Genomic DNA, 17,853 nt, shown 5'->3' with positions numbered 1-17,853 from the left:
TCAAAAACTCAATTTAAAGTAACATTTTCCTAAGTAACATTTGCAAGTCTTTAGTGGTTCATGAAATCAATTTGGCAGGTTCAAATAGCTTTTTTTAATGAAATACAAGAAAAAATATTAGAAGGTGTTATGCACAATAACAGTAAATATTATTCTGTAAAACTTTTGTTTCAATAATATTTACACACTTATACATATGAACACACATACACAGATCTGCATGTGTATACTGATTCACGGCATAAAATGTATTTGTTGTACAGATAACAATCTTTAAAAACTTAAAATATATTAGAAGACCAAATTATATAATCTAGTTCTAATAAGGCATTAAGATAATAGCTCATCCCTTCATGTCTAATGAGATGGTCATTTATAAAAGATACTGCAGCAACCTCAAAAAATATATATTTCATAGGTATAAGGCTAAGTGGTACAATTTTACCACTGATATAAATTCACTGAAAATGTTACTGTAGTAGATACCAAAAAGTATTAGATCAAAATATCTGCATTTGCATGCTTTTCTTATATTATAGTATGAAATGTCCGATTTCTGTAAGTACTAAGTTTGACAGCTGATATCTCTGACATTTCACTTTGATACTTCTTATTTTATTTTTATTGTGAAGGTACGTCCTCAGTCTTTCAAGCACACATTTTGGCTTAGGATTATCTTTCAAAATTTTTTTAGAGCAATTTTTGTGAAACCATGGATAAGTCAAAAATTCTTATTTCCAAATATGAGTTCCATCGTGGAACCAATATAGTGCAGACAGCTCAAAATATCAACGTGTTCGGGAAGTATGTGGCTAATGAATACACAGTACATCGATAATTTGAGTAGTTCCGGTCTGGTGATTTTCGTCTTGAAAATGAGTCACATGGGCAACCTGACACCAAGATGGATAATGATGAGCTGAAAGCTGTAATGGAAGTGAATCCATCTCAACCTACATGTCAATTAGCAAGATTTGACATTACTATTCCAACTCCATGGGACCATTTGAAACAAACGGGCAAGGTAAAGAAGCTGGATAGATGGGTTCTGCATGAGTTAAATGAGCATCAGAAGAGAAATCTTCTCGAAGCTTGCCTTTCTTTTCTGCCACAACATAAAGGCGAACCATTTCTACACTGTATTGTTATGTGTGATGAAAAATGGATTCTTCTGACAATTGCAAGCATTCAGCACAACGGCTAGATAAAGATGAAGTGCTGAAACACAGTCCAAAACTGAGTATTTATCCAAAAAAGCTAATGGTGTCTGTTTGTTGTTTCAGCATGGGTGTTACCCACTATAGCTTCATGAAACCTGGTCAGTCGATTACAGTGGATACCTACTGCAACCAGTTGGAAGAAATGGTGACAATGCTTGCGATTAAGTAGCCGAGATTGGTCAATAGAGACAGGCCAATCCTCATGCAAGACAACACTCAACCACATGTCAAACAAACAACGCTTCTCAAACTACAGAAGCTGGATATGGAAACTCTGTCAGCCACTGTATGCACCAGATCTTGCACCAATTGACTACCACTTCTTCCAGGCTTTGGACTACTTCTTGCAAGGAAAAATATTTGATTTTCAACAAGCTATGGAAAATGCTTTTGGCGATTTCATCACCACTCACTTTCCAGGCTTCTTCACTGCTGGCATAAGCAAGCTACTGTTAAGATGCCAAAACTATGTCGACTGCTTAGGTGCACACTTTGATTAACTGTAATGCTTTTTGTTTGAGATATAATAAACTATACTTTTGATTCAAAATCGCACATTTCATACTTAATGACCTAATATTATCCTGATGCTAACAGAAAAAGCAAGCAATAGTGTTACTATTGCATATGTAACAAAATCTTGTTACAAAATCTTCTGAAATGCATAACAGTACACATTTGGTAAATAACCTGTAATGATAAAATGTCACTCTCTGATAAGTGACATCCCCCTAAAAATAAAGTTCTTTCTCTATAAAAATTCCATTTACTTCTTTTCTCAATTAACAAATATCTCTTTTGTTAAAAAAAGGGGGCAATAGCGCAGTGGCCACGCCTGTAATCTCAGCACTTCAGGAAGCAGAGGCAGGAGGATCAACTGAGGCCAGGAGTTTGAAGTTGCAGTGAACTATGATGACACTATTGTACTCTCCCTAGCACAGGCAACAGAGTGAGACCCTGTCTCAAAAAAAAAAACCAACCCAGGACCAAAATACATATTGTTTAAGTCATACACTCTGGTACATAAACTATTCCATCCTCCTAACCAGATAAGGTCACTGAAGAAGAGTAGTCACATCGTCTCATTCTCTCTGTAGCACCAATGGCATTTTACATAGGCAAAGCATTTAAAAAGCTAAATTGAAATAATCTCTTTCAATTTTCCTTTTCCAAAATATAACGCAGATTCAGCTGGTTTAAAAGATTGTTGTGGCCGGACGTGGTGGCTCACGCCTATAATCTTAGCACTCTGGGAGGCCGAGGCAGGAGGATCGCTCGAGGTCAGGAGTTTGAGACCAGCCTGAGCAAGAGTGAGACACTGCCTCTACTAAAGATAGAAAGAAATTAGCTGGACAACTAAAAATACATATAGAAAAAATTAGCCGGGCATGGTGGCGCATGCTTGTAGTTCCAGTTACTCGAGAGGCTGAGGCAGAAGGATTGCTTGAGCCCAGGAGTTTGAGGTTGCTGTGAGCTAGGCTGACGCCACAGCTGGGCAACAGAGCCAGACTCTGTCTCAAAAAAAAAAAAAAAGAGAAGATTGTTGTATCTACCTGGTGGGGCAATTCACAATTTGGACAAACCAATTACTATGAGAACAACTGGGCAACAAAAAGAACCCTGCCTAATATGGGGAAGTTGGTATTTATGTTGTTTTAAAAAAAGGATTCATCAAAGGAGGAAAAATTAAAAATATTAAGGGCTCAGTTTACATTTCCAAATATGATATTATAGTATTTTTTTTTAATTTTTTCAACTATCAGACAAACATACCTAAAAAGTTTTCATTTGGAAACAAAATAGAAAGAAAGTACATACAGCAAAAAGGTTGTAGAAACAAAGTTCAGCAAGTGTCAATTTCTGTTAGCAGGTACCTATTACTCAAACCCCCAGGACACTGAAAGTCAATAGCGAATGCATAATACTAACACCACACATTTTTCTGGCCTACACATCATGGTGCCTTTCCTTTTCGGTGTACTGGCTCTGGGCCAAAGTATCCCAGTTATAACTTTCGATGGGTTCTTCAATGGAATTAAACAGTGTAATAGTAAATGAAAAAACAAATTGCAATCACATTTTTAGAATTAAATCCATTAAAATCATACCAAGGCCACTGACGTATAAATAGGAACTGAATGCATATAACAGTAAAAATTTCCACTGATCTGAAATGGCAATGTATCCCCTACTGCTGTGATTCAAGATCACCTCATTTTCTAATTTTGGATGCCCACCTTATTGTCTCCTTATATTTCAATATATAAAGCAATGACAAAGTATTTTGTAAGATTTTTTTAAGGCAGCCACTGATGTTCTACACTATTAATGATTTGATTATTACACATAACTAACAGATAGACTGTTTTGATCTAAGCTCATAGCTTTAATTTAATCCTCCCTCCCCCAGCCCTACCATTCAGTCTTGAATTATCTTTGCTCTGTTTATTTTTATACAGAATGTCTACAGCATTGACACCAATGTTTTCAGCCCAAATAGCTTCTGCCAAACCACCTTTCAAAAAGGTAGCTGGAAAGTTAATTGGGCAAGAGGAAAGTCCTAAGTCCTAAGAATGCAGCATAAGACTATAATAAATACATACACCTCACATCCAGGTACTGCTAATAGTCATACATCAAATACTAGGTTCAAACAGTATTACCCTTTTAATACATGGCATATAAAGTTTTTTAAATAACTGTCCAGGAAATACCATAACCTCAAAATTATATAGCAAACCACAAGAAAATTTAGGCCATCACACTTATTTTTACCGAGGAGAAAAGTTGTCTAACATATTCAGCTTAATGGAGATGGTAAAGTTATTTTTAAAAGCAAATAATCTAATTAAAACTTAGAACTCCCAATATTATTTTGTTAAAACCAAACAGGAAAACATATGTCTCAATTATATTTCTTTTTAAATGATATTATTAGTAACTTTTCAGACTTATTTTCAGGAAAGTCTAAACATTTAAACTATGTTAGTATACACTCACAGATAGTAAAGTACCAGAATCTCTTCTAGGGTGTAGAATTTTTATTAATCTTGAATTTCACACACTGACTTTTAAAAATACGGGGAGCTATGCTTTGACAAGGAGATATGGAAAAAATATATTGGGAGCTTTATTCTATCCCGTAGTACAAATTTTCAAAATTAACATAATGAAATAAAATTCTGGAAAGTTATATCTTAAATGTGTTTAATGATACAACTGCCATAAAAAGAAAATCAGCATGATTATTTTATAGATACTCTGGGGATATAATTCCTTATCAGTTTAATTGCAGATTTCTATTTGTTTGTTCGCAGATTTGTTTTAAAGGCCCCCAAATTAGTTCAAATTTAGTTGGTTTTACCTTTAAGTTAAAAATATATAATCAAGTTCCCCTAAGGTCATATACAAATTTATAAATAACTAGCTTAATAACAACTGTGTGAAAATTCACACTATGAAGATTTTAATGGAAAGCAAAGGAAAAAGCCATAAGTTAAAAACAAGAAGGGAATTATTTTTACAGCCTTTGACATTCAACTTGGAAGCTTTTATTAACTCCCTATATGATTCTTTTCAAAATATTTAAAGAGAAAAAACAAAGTGTTACATCTCTAAGGAGAAGCATAATGAATTTCTTACTAAATTTTTCTTCTGTAGAATCATTTTTAAGCTGACAATTATCTTAGATTTCTGTAAATATTCATTAAGATTCTTAAAAATCTTAGGTTTTGTGACTAGGCCAGGCACGGTGGTGGCTCATGCCTATAATCTCAGCACTTTGGGAGGCTAAGGATCATTTGAGCCCAGAAGTTTGGGACCAGCCTGGGCAACACAGCAAGACTCCATCTTTATAAAAATTAAAATTAAAAAATTGCCAAGTATGGTGGCATTCACCTGTAGTCCTAGCTCCTGGGAAGACTGAGGTGGGAAGACTGCTTAAGCCCGGGAGTTCAGGACTGCAAGGAGCTATGACTGTACCACTGCACCCAGCCTGGGCAACAAAATAAAATAAGACCCTGTCTCTAAAAAAGAATAATGTTTTGTGACTAAAATATTTATGATTCAAAAGTTAGTTTACTAACTTACTCCAAAAAGACAGTAGATTACGTTCACAAACAAGAAAAATAACCAGCATGAAAGACTATTTACGAATGCAAACATGTCAATAACTATAATAGTATGCCAGAACACACTCAGTTTATCATAGTGTATTTTTATACATTATACAAGGTAGAAAAAAAATCAGAGTTAGGGAAAACTCATAAATATAGACCTTAACATGATAAAAATCTCACTGATAAAAATATAGGTGTAAGCATATATACAGCATTATCCATGTACAAATTCAAAGCACTGCTTGAAGACTTAAAGCAAATTCTTTGAGAGATCAGGACCTCGGCACAACATGCAAGTCTTTAAGGAGCAACTTCTCATTTATTTTGACTTACAACAATCCACACCAGAAAACCTCAGATATTCTATAAAATATTAATCCAAATGTTGAAGCACGATAATTCCTATACATATACAGGGAATTTTTCAAATCAATAGCTTAATTTTCCCGTGTAATAAAATTATAATCAGGCACCCAACCACCAAAGCTGTTTTATACTTAATAGTCATTTTTTAAAGATAGGAAAGTAGAAAAACCTGAAAGTTAGAACCAAACAAATGTTATTCTATAAAATCAATCTTATTACTTTATGATACTTTCCCAAAATCAAATCCTATAGAAAAAGAGAATAGATACGTTAATAGATTAAAATATTCATGATTTTAGAATTGATTTACTCATAGCAATAATTTGAGAGAAAGCATCATTTTTCAATGAAAGGACTTTGCCAATAGTTACTACTTTTTTTAAAAAAGGCAAAGGAATATATGAACATTATCAGATTGTTTAGGCAATCATGTTGAAGAAAGCTCCCACAAAAGCTTTGCTACTATGGCGTAAACAACTTAAAATACCAACCCTGTGACTGCCAAGACTTCGAATGGACAATGCATCCTCAACTCCCTGATAAAAATAAAAACAAACATAGTAAAAGTTTGTGAGTGACTACATTAAGTTAACGAAGAAAACTATTAGGGGCAAGTTTGTAGGTTATTACAAACCAGATAAGGACGATGATGACTGGACCGGTGGGAATACCTGGCCCTTTCCGAATCTTCCTGGGAAAGGAAAAGGAGAAAGTATGTGGAGAGTTAATCACTGCACAGATAGTTTATCAGAACAACTGAGTAAAGATCAGTCAGTAAACAGTTCAGCAACACTTCCTTAGAGAGCAGTTAGGTTTAGACAACTTTGCTTTAGGGCAACCACATTCTTTGGTTAGAAAGAAACATAAATAATCTTGGTAATGTTTTTGTTTTATCAAGTATATGTATGTCTGATCACTTGTAGGATGTAATCTATATATGACCAAGGGAGCTCAATATACCAGGATAAAAATATGCAAGTATACTTAACAAAGAGAAGTTGAGTTCAGCATTAAAAATAGACATACATCTACTTTTTTCATTATGAATGTTAAGTTTATGTGGGCAGAAAGAAATGTTTACTTTATCACAGATGTATTTCAAGAAGACACTATATTGCTTTAAATATACCTAGGTTATAATTTTGTGCTCACTGTAAAGATTTCTTTTTTTTTCTTTCACCAACTAGAAAAAAACTAAGTGCAAGATCATCTAATGTAGTCCAATTAACTAGACCCTGAGTATGTGTTGTTAGTAAGAAAAACTACCTATGCTTAGAAGATATTACATAAAGTTGGTAAAGTTATTTCAAGAGTCATGCCTTAAGCAGATTTAAAACAAACAAACAAACAAACAAACAAAAAGAACCCATAGCCGAACAATTGACTAAATTAAATGCAATTCTAAATTTTTCCACATTCAGCTATTAGCAATGGAGCATAAAGGCTTGAGTCATGTGAAATCAAATGGTTAGACCATAGAATCTAATCACTTGAAACCGGAAGGAATTTCTGATCTTTTAGAATTTTAGAGTCCAAGGTGTTAAAGTAATTTGCACTGACTAAAAATCTACACACAACTGTCCAACTAGGCTCACAACTTATCAACGCTATCTTTTCCAAAATGAATCAGTCAATGCCTCACCACTCCATGGCAATCCAGCATGATCATTATACCAGCAGAACAAAGAGATGAGGCTATGGCTGACTATACATTTCAAAACAGAAATAGTAATTCAACTGAAACACCATAGTTTAATCCCTTATTTTGGTCACGATTTTTGAGGATAATTCCAAAAAAATCCTGGTTGACATCTGTTGCATACACGATGCATTTGGTCAAATCTGTTCTGAATTCTGTTTATAAGCACCACTATGATTCAATTTCCAATCAGGTGTTCGGATCTTTAGGAATTCATCACTGATTTACATTTTTTGTTATGCAACAAACACATGCAGTCTGCAAGAAACCAAGCAAATTTCTTCCCTTACTTTATCAGGTGATACCACAAAAGTTTTGGGGGCATGTGCATTAGCCCAGCAATGTGGGTACAGAGGTAATCAGTTTTAGGCTAGTTAGCTTGTTTAGTTTAAAAATCCTTGCACTTGGAGGGGAGGGGGGACAAGGGCAATATACGTAACCTAAACTTTTCTACCCCCATAATAGGCTAAAATAAAATCTAAAAAAAAAAAAATCCTTGCACTAAAGAGGTGAGTTAATTTTACATGCCCCTCCCAGTATTATTTGGGATACCAGGGTGAAATACATGGTTTAATGTCCAACCTTCCGTTTATCCTATCCTTCCTTTTTATTTCACCTCCCACACAAGAGCACTTTTTTAAAAATCATCTAAAGAGCACATCCTATCAAAGATGCAGCAGAAGACAGAAGAATTCATATTTATTTTCAATTTTGCCGATTATGAAAACAATTCTAAATTAAAATACCATATTAAGTTTTAATCTATAGTATTTCTATATTTAAACAGCTTTTCATTTTAGCTCCATTTGAAAAATTGGCCTAAAAGACTTCAGGAAACTACAGAGTAAAATATAAACCCCATATAAGCCACTTAATTTAGACAGAGAATATAGTTTATAGTCATAAACTCTACCTTAAGTAAGTCCTGTGCAGTAGAATTTTGTGACAATGGAAATGTTCTATATTTGTGCTGTCTAATATGGTAGCCACTAGCCACATGTGACTATTGAGCAGCTGAAATGCTGGAAGTACAACTGAAAAACTAAATTTTAAATTTTATTTAATTTTAGTCAATTTAAGTTTAATTATCTATACATGGCTAGTGGCTACCATACTGGACAGCAGCCTCTCTAAATCTATCTGACAAATATACATTTAGGTAAAACAGTAAGGCAACCTAGAAGCAGATTTTAATTACACCAAAAACACTCCAAATATGTATGCTACTAAGAGTCTGCCAAATAGCACCATTCTCGTATAGAAATGCAAAACATATGGGTAGCTATGAATTACTCTTCCTATCTCAAATATGTTTGCATAGTGGCAAATGTGAGAGGAAACAAAACGAAACCCTTGCATACAAGACCCTGGTAGCAAGTCTACAATTATTTTTAAGAGATAGAAGGGTCCTTAGAGATCATCTCTGATCCCTTCATTTTACAGTAAAGAAAGTTGCAACACAGAAGGATTAAGTAAGAATCTACAAGGTCATAAAGCTGGGACCAGCATTCAGACCTTCTGACTCACCAGACCACTGAACCATAAAGATAACATCCTACACTGGCTAAATCTCCACTAACTACATAGAAAAAAACCAAGAAGAAAATGGCAAGGTATTCTGGTTTTTACTCAGAGATTCCCCATTCTCTGGGAGAACAAAAGGCTTCATTTCCTAGGTATTACTAGAGTAGTATTTACATCGTCAATTGGCTTTTCTTGAAGTAATAGTGCCAGTGACCAAATAGAAATGATTGCAGCAAACTGTGTTCCTATGTACCAATTACAAGGCAGAGTATCCCTTTCTTCTACAGTCAGGAAAACAACAGATTGTTACTATGCCAGAAGTCCTTACTAGTACAAAAGAGCCCAAGACAGAACAAACAGAACAATGTCTTAAAAAGTGGATTGTATATTTGTTCAAAATCTTCAGGAAAATTACATTTTGATACATTTAAAGTAATGAAAATGAAACATACTCATTGTTTTCAAAAAAAAGTTCACTTGAAGTGAGGATGAAGTAGTTTTATTAAAAGAAAACTACAGCCCCGTAAATACAATTGGCCATCTTATCTGTCAACAAGTAATATTAAGTCAGGGCTGAAGTCATTCCTTCAGTTTCTTTTTTTTTTTTTTTCCAAGCAAGCTTGGAATCATTCCTTCGGTTTCAAGCTAGGAAACTTCAGAAACTGTATTTACTCTTCCAGATATACATTTACTCTTTCAGACATACTACTGATTAAGATATTCAGTTTAAAAACAGAATCATTAGGCTCATGGAAAGCTGGCCAAACTAAGGCTATTTGAAGGCCCAGGAAGACCTGGGCCCTTTTCTTCTTGGTCCTTTCACCTTCCAGCTCATTAGCAGCTGTGGCACTTTCTCACACCTCCAAATTCTGGCTCTGCCAATGACCATGCAGAGATGGCAAGTTACTTACTTCACCAATCCTTTGTCTCCTTGTCTATGAAATGGAGATAGTGATACCTGTCTTATAATGTGAAATTAAAATCTACATAAAAAGCACTAGCACAGAGCTGGTATACAGTACGCAATCAAAGTTAGCTTCATTCCTGAGCCCAGTGCCCTTGCATTCCTTATTCACATCTCAACATCCCACCCCCACACAAAAGGGAGTATTAAAATTAGGGGAAATTTTTAATATGGAAAGATTCTTCCTTCTAGTAACTGACAATCCTATTGCATGTGCATGTTTATTTTACTATAAACTTATTAGCCATTTAGGTTTTATACTGTGTCTATCACATGGCAACTTCTGCTCTGGGTTCACAAAGTAGACAGAAAGACAAGAATAAGAAAAGAAGACAAAGAATCAGTTTAAAAGGAGTAAAAGCAAGTAAGAGATGGGGTTAGAAGTGATAATTACTCCCATCTGAAACTAAACCCCACTTTCTCTGCATGTCCAATTCCTAGCTGTCAATCAAGACTTGAGTTAGTCACCACCTGTATTTTAAGACTCTACCCTAAACCACTACTCTGTCTATGAAACTCTAGCACACTCACTGTCTGAATCGCACATATTTCACAAAGATTTTTCTTTGTTTATCTTCATGGCCCTTGAACACAAAAATGAAATATTAAACTTTTAATATAGACTTTTCTCTTTATTTAATGGTTTTTGGGGTTTCCCTAAGATATTAAAATGTTATGCAATTTAATTTTAGAACTATAATACATAATTAAAAGAACAAACTAGTATCTGCATGGAAATTTTGCAAGTAAAAGTGATTTATTGACACAAAACATTCTTATTGCATCAGCAATAATATTAACCCAGTTACATGCAGAGGACACATCAAATAAAATTAATCAGGCTGGCTTTAGTTAAAAGAAAGGACAGATTCCACTCCAAAATACATACACACACACACACACACACACACACACACACACACACACACACACGAGGAGTCATTTAATTTCCAGTACCCAAACATCCTTTTTCTCTTTTCTAAAACAATGTCAAAACGAGAATTATGATAAAATTTTAAATTCGAAGGTTATTATAGTCATAAATATTTTAATTCTGGTTGTACCTTAAAACGCTGCTATAAAAGAGATCTGCTTATGAAAGTTGCTTGTTTAACAGCAATTAGTGGTTCCTAACCCTTTAGGAATCGCAGACTCCTTTGAGAATGTAATGTTAAAAATACCTGTGGGCATTTCCCATAAAAATACATACATTCAAAAGTTTGCATGAGATTTTAAGGCTTCTTATCTCACCTTCCAAGTCTAATCACATACCAAGTTAAGAACTCCTGTTATAGGAGACAATGGGGGAACTTATCAACCTTGAAAAAAGTTCAAACTTAGGAATGATTCACAGTAACATTCTACTGGTTTACAGTTTGTTTTTGTAGCTAACAAATTAGGGAGCAGTGGCTGAAGACTTAAAAAGGAACTGCGAGAGTTGACATAATAAGAGTAATTTTCAGAGGAGATGACAGAATGACTTGGGTCATTTCTCACTGTGGACTTAGTTTTTCATGTTTTTTTGTTTTGTTTTGCTTTGTTTTTAAGGGGAAGGGAGAGGAAGAGGAAGGGAAAAAAGAACCAATAAAAAGAAAACACACACTCATTTTTCTCTGTCTTTCTTGAGCAGGAGTATTCATGAGATGAAGGTGAGCATATTGACCACAACAGGAAACAGCTGGATTCCAAGTACACTTTTGGTCCACTATAGACAGAATGAACATTCTGACCTTTAGGTTCACACAGGCCAAACATTCCTAATTGGCAAGCTATTAGTCAATGTTTTACATCAAGACTGCATTATTTCAGTGACTGATCACAACATGCAGGACAGGCAATCCTGGCCTACCAGCCACTTCTGAATCTGTCCCCATTTCCGATCAAAGGAATGATGAGAGTGCTACAAATGCAAAAGTTTCATACACTAAACAGTTTCCAACATATTACATTTTCCAAAAAGCCTTTAATTAATCATATACATTTGCCCTAAAGAGCAATGATAATTGACACCAAGTTACACATTCAAAATATAGAAGATTACTAAGCTAAATATGTTCCATAATAAGAGATACAAGGTTCTCCATAGCTTAGAGGACCATAAATAGAAGTTATGTTTAATAACCGTCTCATCTGCTTATTATAATACTTAGCATAATGATTTTAGGAGTAAAAAGACAATGCATTGTAACATTTTCATTTTAAGCCATGAATTGCATTCAATATCTGAAACTGTATATGAGGGTTTAAAAAAAAATACCAACATATCAACTGTTACTGTTTTTTTGAGCTATGACAATATCGAATATATAAATTTCTTTTTAATTTGTTAGCGGAAAAATCTACCACCAAAATCAAAAGAAAGTACATAATACTGTTCCACGGGTTTTTTTCCCCCCTGCATACTACTGCAACATCAAAAATATTTATTACAGGAATTTTCAGGACCAAGCAAACATCAGAAGGAAAGAGCAAAGGATTATTTGTTTATTTTAGTTAGCTCGATTTTATATGCCTGCTTTTTTAAATTTTTTTATGCTTTCTGATGATAAAAGCATATTGAAAATTTGTAAACTACAGAAAAACATAGGAAGAAAGTAAAACTAACAACAATTCTACTACAGACAAACCAAAGTAATAGTAATAATCACTTTTCTAGTAGTTTTTGATGCTGCATATGGATAGATACTGGTTTTTGTAACACAAAATTGAGGTCCTACCAAAATTCTTTTGGTATGGGTTTTGTTTCTCATTTTTTTACAAGAATATTTTTCTCCATTATTAAATATGCTTCAAAATTGTAAGGCTGAATGACTTCACAGTGTTTTACTATACAAATATCATAATGTAATTAATCAAAATTCTAGGACATTTAGGGCTATACTAAATAATTTTGTCATCTCTAAACCTACTTTAGCTAATATAAGTAAAGCACTTATCAGTACTAGCCAAGTACTGAATTTGTGGGGGACAAGCATGAATTAAGAGTTATTCCCTCAAATTACCTCTTTTTGTTGTCGTTCCAGTTCTCTCATGCGTATATCTCTTGCTTCTGCCCGGGCAGCCCGTTTTGCTGCCAGTCTTGCCTCTGCCTGAAAAGTAATATAAAACTCAGCTTTACATAACAAAAACCAAAAGAATCTCTACACCAGATATGAGGATAAGGAACAAATGAGACATTACCTTCCAACGGGGGTTAGGGGGGACAAGACATCATCTATCAGCAAGTTTGACTAACTGCTTCGGTCAACTCCCGCATACTCACTTCTCTCTTTATTCCCAAAGTCTTTACTCAAATCTAGGCCTTTACCTTTAACTGCTTGCCTTGATTACACATTCAACACATTTCACACAGTTCATTATGTGCCTCTCCAAACTTGCTCTTTTTCCAGCATTTCTTTCCCTATTAATTCAATTATACAAACTAGAAACTTCAGAACTAACCGCTATTTTATTTTGGATGTTGCCAACATTCAGTCTCCAAGTACTGTCAGTTCTCTACCACTGAGTCTCTCAAACCCATCTCAGCTTTCTTTATTCTCACTGTTATTGCTTGTTTCAGGAAGTTTTTCGTCACCAATTCTCACTCTCTCTCTTGCCCTGCCCCCATCTCTCTGTTTTAAAATTAAGATATAATTCACATACCATCAGATTCACCAATTAAAAGTATACAATTCAGTGGTTTTTAGTATATTCACAAGGACATGCAATCATCACGACTATCTAATTCCAAAACATTTTCATCACCCTAAAATGAAACCCCATACCCATTAATAGTCACTCCCCATTAATCCTTCCTCCTAGTTTTTGGCAACCACTAATCTACTTTCTGTTTGTATGAATTTGTTTATTCTGGACCTCTCATATAAATGGAATCACACCATAAGAGCTCCTCATCTCTTGCTCAGACTACTGTAACTGCCTCCAAATCCATCTACTTACTTCCAGAATCTGCCTTATAATTCATCTTCTACATGTTATATGACTGATAAATCAGCTTTTCAAAACACATTTCTGATCATGTCATTCTGCTGTGTAAAATCCTGTACTAGCTCCCTATTACTTATGGTTAAAGCAAAAATTCCATAGAATAGCACAGAGAGAAGAGAAGAAAGAGGACAGGCAAAAACAGAAATAAGGCTCTTAACAGACAGGTCCTTACCTTATTTCCCAATACAGTAGTCCCCATTTATCCAAGTTTCAGTTACCCACAGTCAACCAAAGTCCAAAAATATTAAATGGAAAACTCCAGAAAGAATTTATAAGTTCTAAATTTCTCACCATTCCTAGTGGCATGATAAAATCTCACAGAGCATGAATCATCCCTTTGTCCAGTGTATCCACACTGTCTATGCTACCCACCTGTTAGTCACTTAGTAACTGTCTCAGTTATCAGATCCCAGTGCTTGTGTTCAAGTAACCTTTATTGTATTTAATAAAGGCCCCAGAGAGCAAGAGTGATGCTGGCAATTTGGATATGACAAAAAGAAGCTATAAAGTGCTTCCTTTAAGTGAAAAGGTAAAAGTTCTTGACTTCATACTGAAAGAATAAAAATCATCTGCTGAGGTTGCTAAAATCTATGGTAAGAACAAATCTTCAATCTGTGAAATTGTGAAGAAGGAAAAAGAAATTTATACTAGTTTCGCTGTCACACCTCAAACTACGTAAGTTACAGACACAGTGTGTGATAAGTGCTTAAATTAAGATGGAAAAGGCATTACATGTGTGGCTGGAAGACATGAATAAAAATGTGTCCCGATTGATGGCAATCAGTTTCGGTACTATTCAAGGTTTCAGGCATCTGCTAGAAGGCTTGGAATGTGTCCCCCACAGATAAGGGGGGACTACTCTACTTGCTCCACAAGTACTAGGTACACCCCATATCTCACTGTTCCTGGACTCTACTGTGTTCTGTTAAGCCTCTCTTCACAAACTATTTGCTTGGCAGGAGGTACTCTCCCTTCTCTTCTTATTCAACTAAAGTATCATATCCTATGAAGATTTCCCCCATTTCCTCTTTCACAGAGTAATACTCTAATACCCATGCCTCTATTGTGGCTTTATTACATTGTGTTAAAATTGCATGTCTATCACCCCACAACTTTCATGCCTCAATGTCTACTAAATAAACTAACGAATTTCAAGCCTTGGGCCACAGTATCAAGCAAATGAGATAAAGAAATAGCTTGTTGTACCACATGAAACTTAAAAATTTTCTCTCTGGTTTCTATCTTTTAGTGGTTTCCTGTTCTTGGCCACATCTTAACTCTGATTCAGATTATCCCCTGTGATAACTACAGTAGTTGCTTCTTCACATGTTGTTATAAATGTGCCCATGTTGCATGATAAGAAGAAACTCAGCCAATGTTTAAAAGGATCTACTACATGTAAACAATTATATTAGGTGCTGAAAATACAGAGCAAGATACGACATCTCTGCCCTAAGTAATGCTACTTACAATCCAAGTTTAAGGAGACAGAAATACATGGGAAGGAAACATGCAGGAGGGAGAAATTAGTTTTGCCCGGCAAGGTCATGGTAGGCTTCTAAAACAGAGACAGTTAAGTAGTTAACTCCTATTCAGCTACCCCAATTTTGGCAATTTCCCGGTCTGGCCTTTTAATATCAAAAACCTTGCAAAGTAAATTGTAATCTACCAACCTCAAGCTATAATCACTGACATATTCAGAGCAATTAGTCTTCTCACATGAATTTTACATGTGAGATAGATCTTTTAAAAAACCTATGTTCTGCTTCAAGTTATCTGCCTTCTTTACCCCTCTCTGAGTAGACACTACTCTCTTACCAGAGTTTGTATTTTTATACAAAAAGACCTCAAGGCTTTTATGCTTCAGTAGATAGCAAATACTTTTTTAAATTACAAAGTATCAAAAGTTTCAAACCTTTTTAATTTAAGAAAGGCAAAGCAATGTGTAGGAATTTTCATTTCCATGTATAGTAGCTTTGTACTTGAAGTATCTCTTAGAAATTTAACTCAAGAATGCCAATTTAATTCTTCTAGGATCTGTCTGTGGCCAATTCTACATAATCTATACTAAAATGAGACTTCCCTCACAAAACCTAAATTATACATAATTAAAATCTATTCTTTAATAAGACAACTTTCACAACAAAAGGGAAGGGAACAGAAAGAACACAGGCTTCAGCGACACACAAACACCCTTTCCTTTGTTACTTAGCCAACTCAGATGTTAACTTCCTTGGAGATGGTGTTAAAGAAAGGCCACTAAACCACAAGATTTAAAAGAGGTAAACAGGGCCAGACATGGTGGCGCACACCTGTAATCCTAGCATTCTGGGAGGCTGAGGCAGGAGGACTGCTTCAGCTCAGGAGTTAGAGACCAGCCTCAGTAAGAGCAAGACCCCATCTTTACTACTAATAAAAAAATTAGCTGGGTGTCACAGCATGTGCCTGTAGTCCCAGCTACTTGGGAGGCTGAGGCAGGAGCATCGCTTGAACCCAAGAGTGCGAGATTGCAGTAGCTATGATGACACGACTGCACTCTACCAAGGGCAACAAAATGAGACTCTATCTCAATCAATCAATCAATAAGTAAAAGAGATAAACAGGATTTAAAATTACTTTGGTTCTTTTTTTTTTTCCAGCATATTATGGGGGTACAAATGTTTAGGTTACATATACTGCCTTTGACCCACCCAAGTCAGAGCTTCAAGTGTGTCTACTCCCCAGACAGTATGCACCGCACCCATTAGGTGTATATACCCACCCCCTCCTCCCCCATCCCATCTGCCCAACACCCAATGAATGTTACCACTGTATGTGCACTTAAGTGTTGGTCAGTTAATACCAATTGGATGGTGAGTACATGTGGTGCCTGTTATTTGGTTCTTTCTATACATTGCTACCAGATGCCTGAAGTAATGCTGACAGGAGTAGCAAGCAGCCAACACTAACTCCAACCTAGTAGGGAAAACGTACTCAATAACATATTCTGACATATATCTTAAACAGACAATTATGAGTACATAAAGCATACTTCTATAGGTGGTAACACTAGCATTTTTACCTCAGAATACAATTAAATAAAAGAGTTGCTATGGATTCATCTTACCACATACCTGACACATACAAAATAAAGGGGACATAACAATAAAGGACCACAAAGATTTTTTTTGTTAGTCCAATGTGTTTGCAAGGAACACAAAGATTTAATTAGGTTTAAAATAAAGTTGGTTTTTAAAAAACTAAACACGGAATTACCATTTGACCTATTATGGGTATATATACAAAAGAACTGAAAGCACAGACTCAAACAGATTTGTACAACAATGATCACAGCAGCATTATTAACAACAGTCAAAAGGTAGAAAGAACTCAATGTCTATCAATGGCTGAACGAATAAACAAATTGTGGTACATACATACAATGGACTATTCAGCCTTAAAAAGGAAGGAAATTTTGGCATATGCTACAACATGGATGAATCTTGAAGATGTTATGAGAAATGAAATAAGCCAGACACAGAGAGAAAAATACTGTACATTTTCACTTATATGAGGTACTTAAAGTAGTCATTCATGGAGACATCCAGTGATCCGGTGGAATTGTCAATCAATCAATCAATAAATAAATATTCATAGAGACAAAAGGTAGAATGGTAGTTGCCAGAGGCCAGGGATGGGGGAAACAGGGAGTTATTATTTAATGGGCACAGAGTTTCAGTGCTAGATGATGAAAGAGTTCTGAAGAAGGATATTGGTGATGACTGCATAACTGTTTAAATGTATGTAATGTCAATGAACTGTGCCTTTAAAAATGGTTAAAATGATAAATTTCATTGTATGCATATTTTACAAACAAAAGTTGGCGAATTTAAAAGGTAACATAAGTACTCTGGGAGGCTGAGGCAGGAGGATTGCTTGAGGCCAGGAGTTCGTGACCAGCCTGAGCAAGAACTAGACCCCGACTCTACTAAAAAT

General features: G+C 35.1%; 1 protein-coding gene across 25 annotated transcripts in view; it reads right to left on the bottom strand.

The window, feature by feature from the left end:
- Positions 1–17,853, bottom strand: part of LRRFIP2 (LRR binding FLII interacting protein 2) — a 109,391-nt gene that overhangs the window by 53,911 nt on the left and 37,627 nt on the right. For 17 of the 25 annotated variants that reach the window (XM_045536950.1, XM_045536956.1, XM_045536866.1 and 14 more), the window contains exons 4-6: positions 12,894–12,980; positions 6,339–6,395; positions 6,196–6,240 (exon numbers count right to left, since the gene is read on the bottom strand). In XM_045536950.1, the coding sequence (XP_045392906.1) occupies positions 6,196–6,240; positions 6,339–6,395; positions 12,894–12,980 (189 nt within the window). The remainder of the gene's footprint in view (positions 1–6,195; positions 6,241–6,338; positions 6,396–12,893; positions 12,981–17,853) is intronic. The other 8 variants (XM_045536965.1, XM_045536994.1, XM_045537009.1 and 5 more) reach the window with 2 other exon arrangements.

This window comes from Lemur catta, chromosome 1 (genome assembly GCF_020740605.2).
Source record: "Lemur catta isolate mLemCat1 chromosome 1, mLemCat1.pri, whole genome shotgun sequence".
Classification (NCBI taxonomy): Eukaryota; Metazoa; Chordata; class Mammalia; order Primates; family Lemuridae; genus Lemur; species Lemur catta.
The sequence above is the reverse complement of the archived record's forward strand: the minus strand, read 5'-3'. Positions and strand labels throughout refer to the sequence as shown.